The sequence below is a fragment of the Dioscorea cayenensis genome, chromosome 14 (genome assembly GCF_009730915.1).
Source record: "Dioscorea cayenensis subsp. rotundata cultivar TDr96_F1 chromosome 14, TDr96_F1_v2_PseudoChromosome.rev07_lg8_w22 25.fasta, whole genome shotgun sequence".
Lineage (NCBI taxonomy): Eukaryota > Viridiplantae > Streptophyta > Magnoliopsida > Dioscoreales > Dioscoreaceae > Dioscorea > Dioscorea cayenensis.
The window spans coordinates 7133092-7136251 of NC_052484.1; the positions used below are offsets into that span (position 1 = coordinate 7133092).

Below are 3160 nucleotides of genomic sequence, written 5' to 3' on the forward strand. Positions count from 1 at the left end.
ACCAGGTTTTTCTTTACCCTTAACAACATATATAAAACTCCAAGCCATAATAACATAAAACTAGCCTATGTCTTCAATTAAATAATTAAATAATATAGGGTGACCCTATGTCTTCAATTTGGTTGGATGAGGATACTATTTATTTATATATTTAAAAGAAAATTAGACTTTGTTATTTTTTTAATTCTTGTTAGGTTAGGTAGTGTTTGGATAGATGTAGTTGAAAATTCAGTGGATTTTCAATTACAGTGTATTTGTAAATTCTTGGATTTAAAAGTGTAGGAGAATCAAATTTTGTGTTTGGTTAACTGTATTTCAAAATGCTGGATTTCAGAATTGTGTTTGTTTGGAAGGATTTGTAAATCTGGATTTTGAAAACATGTGTTTGGTTGGATGTATTTGTAGGATATGAAAACCTTTGGTGAGGTTACCCCCACTTTAAGGTATACTTTGTTAGAATAATAATAAAAATAATTATGGATATAATTACTTAATTTAATATATAATTATGTTTTTTATTACAATTTATTTTTATTTTAATAATTATATTAAAAATGCCCCACGTTGGTAATAACTACTTTATTAATTATAAATATTATTACTAATTTTAATTAATATAATTAAATATTTGATGGGAATAGGTATATAAGCAATGATCAAGTTGAAATTGAAGTGTCACTGAGCTATATTTAAATAGTTACAATAATCATGCAAATAGCTAAGCTTAATATCCATTGTAAAAGAGCTTAACATAACAACAATCACCATTCAAAAAGCTAAAACATAACATTGTCCCTTCAAAAAGCTAAAACATAATAGGTAAACATTCCACAAACCCATAACAATAACATAAAAATGTCTCACAAACTCATAATAGGTAAACATTCCACAAACTCATAACAATAACAACATTGTCCCTTAAAAAAGTTAAAACATAACAATAACATAATAATGTCTCACAAACTCATAGTTCTCCAATAACGTAATAGGTAAACATTACACAAACTCATAGCTCTTCAATAACATAATAATGTCTCACAAACTCATAGTTGCATTCAAATTAACAACAACAATAGATTTTTCTTCATCTTCACTTCTAGTGCTAGCCATGTCACAACTCAAATCCAGGAGCTGCATTGTTACAAGCAAATAATCTATTAATTCACTAGAAATCAAAACAACAAAATTAACAACCCATACAACATAACATGAAAGTAAATGGAATAACTTATTATAATGAACAATTTATTACCATCTCTGTATCTCAAAGGTCTCTGCCAATTGAACCAAAGAAATCATCTGCCCAAATCTTGCGAAGTTCATCATCCATTCCGAAGAACATTCGACCTCGTGCATCATCAGACATTAAGTATTGATACACCATTCCAATTTGCCGTGTGGAATAGCCATACTCTTTTAGCTTTTTACATTCTGCTGAAAGATCTTTTGCAAAGCTCAATGATCGGCTAGATTTAACAGACTCAAAGGCATCTTTGAGGGTGATGGCTAATTCACGAATAGCATTGTCCTCATTGTTGGCCTTGCGCTTTGCTTTACCTTTCTTTCTTTGTGGGCTTGTTGCTGATGTGGGATCAGAGTTATTACCAGGATTATGGATCAATGGCGAAGTATTACCATGTGCACTTGTCTCCCTAAAAGAAAATTCATTGTATTGTTCAGTAGGGGGAACTGCTTCTGGCTCGGTGTTGTAGTCCATCTGTGTGCCAATAGTATTTCCAAATTGAACAACATAACGACTTGTGGCTTGGTCATTACCACATATGGCCTCCAAAAGATCATGATCTTCAATTGTTTTGTTCAAGTATGGCTCATCTTGAGGGTGAATCTGTATTTCAATAGATAAATATCAACAACATTAATTGAAATGTTTATGTTAAAATAATAATAACAACTACCTGAACATAGTCTCTGTACTCTGCCTCGCCCATTACAATCATTTTAAGGTTGTTATCCCAACCCATGCCACTCATTTCTTTCAATCTTTTTATCCTTGCCCACCTTCTCCGTATTGTCCTGAGATGGTTGCTCACATTAGCTTCTGTAACTACCACACCAAATGCTTGTTTCATCGCTCGAATAACGGCATGAATTGCTTGTGGTTTGAATCCCTTATCTACTTTCAATCCCTCTTCAACTTGGCTAGCCATGAAACGTATGAAATAACGACTTTCAGATGGTGTCCACCTCTTGTGTCCTGAAGTTGTTGTTGTGGTCCTCATAGCTGATGATGCTTGGCTGCTCTCAAATGCATCATACCCGTCCATTCTATAACACTGTTTAATGTAAACATAAAATAAATGTTTAATGCTTCCACATGAACAAAAAATAAACGGGACAATAAGCATCCATGTAAACAAGAAATAAGCAAGACAACAAGCAGGGCAAAGTCATTTTACAATAAGTCATTATACGACATTATTCATAGAAGCTTGTCACACACACATATATATAACTATTTATTAGCCCACATTTCTCCTGCAATTTGATCACGGCGAATGGCCCACTCTTGTGCTTCTTCCCTTTGCTCTCTAATGGTAGTTTGTGAAGTTTGTTGCGGTATCCAGTCATCCTCAGATGGAATAAGACCATCTTGATCTCCTGTAAGGATATAATTGTGTAAAACACAACATGCTAACACAAGTTACGCTTGTGTCTTAAATGGGAAAAAAGGCCTAGACGCAAGGACTTTGAAGCGACCCTTTAAAGAACCAAATGCACGCTCGATAGAGGTACGTGCCGATGAATGTCGCAAGTTAAAAAGCTCCTTAGGGTTTGCAGGTGTCCGTGAGCCAAACTCTTTCAAGTGATACCTAACGCCTCTGTAAGGGGTATAAAACCAGGTCTTGTAGCATATCCGGCATCAACCAAGTAATACTTCCCTAATTTCAAGAGATAAAATAACTTTAATAAGTTGAATCATCTTATTAAACTTATTCCATATCCTTCTATTTATAAAATAAAAAAGTTAGATACCTTCAGGGACTTTTTAACCCATTAGGTCTTTCAAGTGCATCACGAAGAACTAAAGAGTCATTTGCAGAACCCTCCCAACCAGCTAGAACATAAGTAAAACGCAAGTCAAAATCAACAAACTGGCAAGGGACGTTTTTGTGTTGGGTATGATTTTCTTCCCAGCGAG

At 34.0% G+C, this 3160-nt stretch overlaps 1 protein-coding gene across 1 annotated transcript; it reads right to left on the reverse strand.

Moving 5' to 3' along the window:
* Window positions 1-1676: 1676 nt before the first annotated feature.
* LOC120276080 lies at window positions 1677-2285 on the reverse strand. The gene is made up of 3 exons (XM_039282815.1): window positions 1917-2285; window positions 1759-1846; window positions 1677-1717 (listed from the first exon to the last, which is right to left on the reverse strand). The coding sequence occupies exons 1-3, from the start codon at window positions 2283-2285 to the stop codon at window positions 1677-1679; spliced, it is 498 nt and encodes a 165-aa protein (XP_039138749.1).
* Between the last annotated feature and the right edge of the window lie 875 nt (window positions 2286-3160).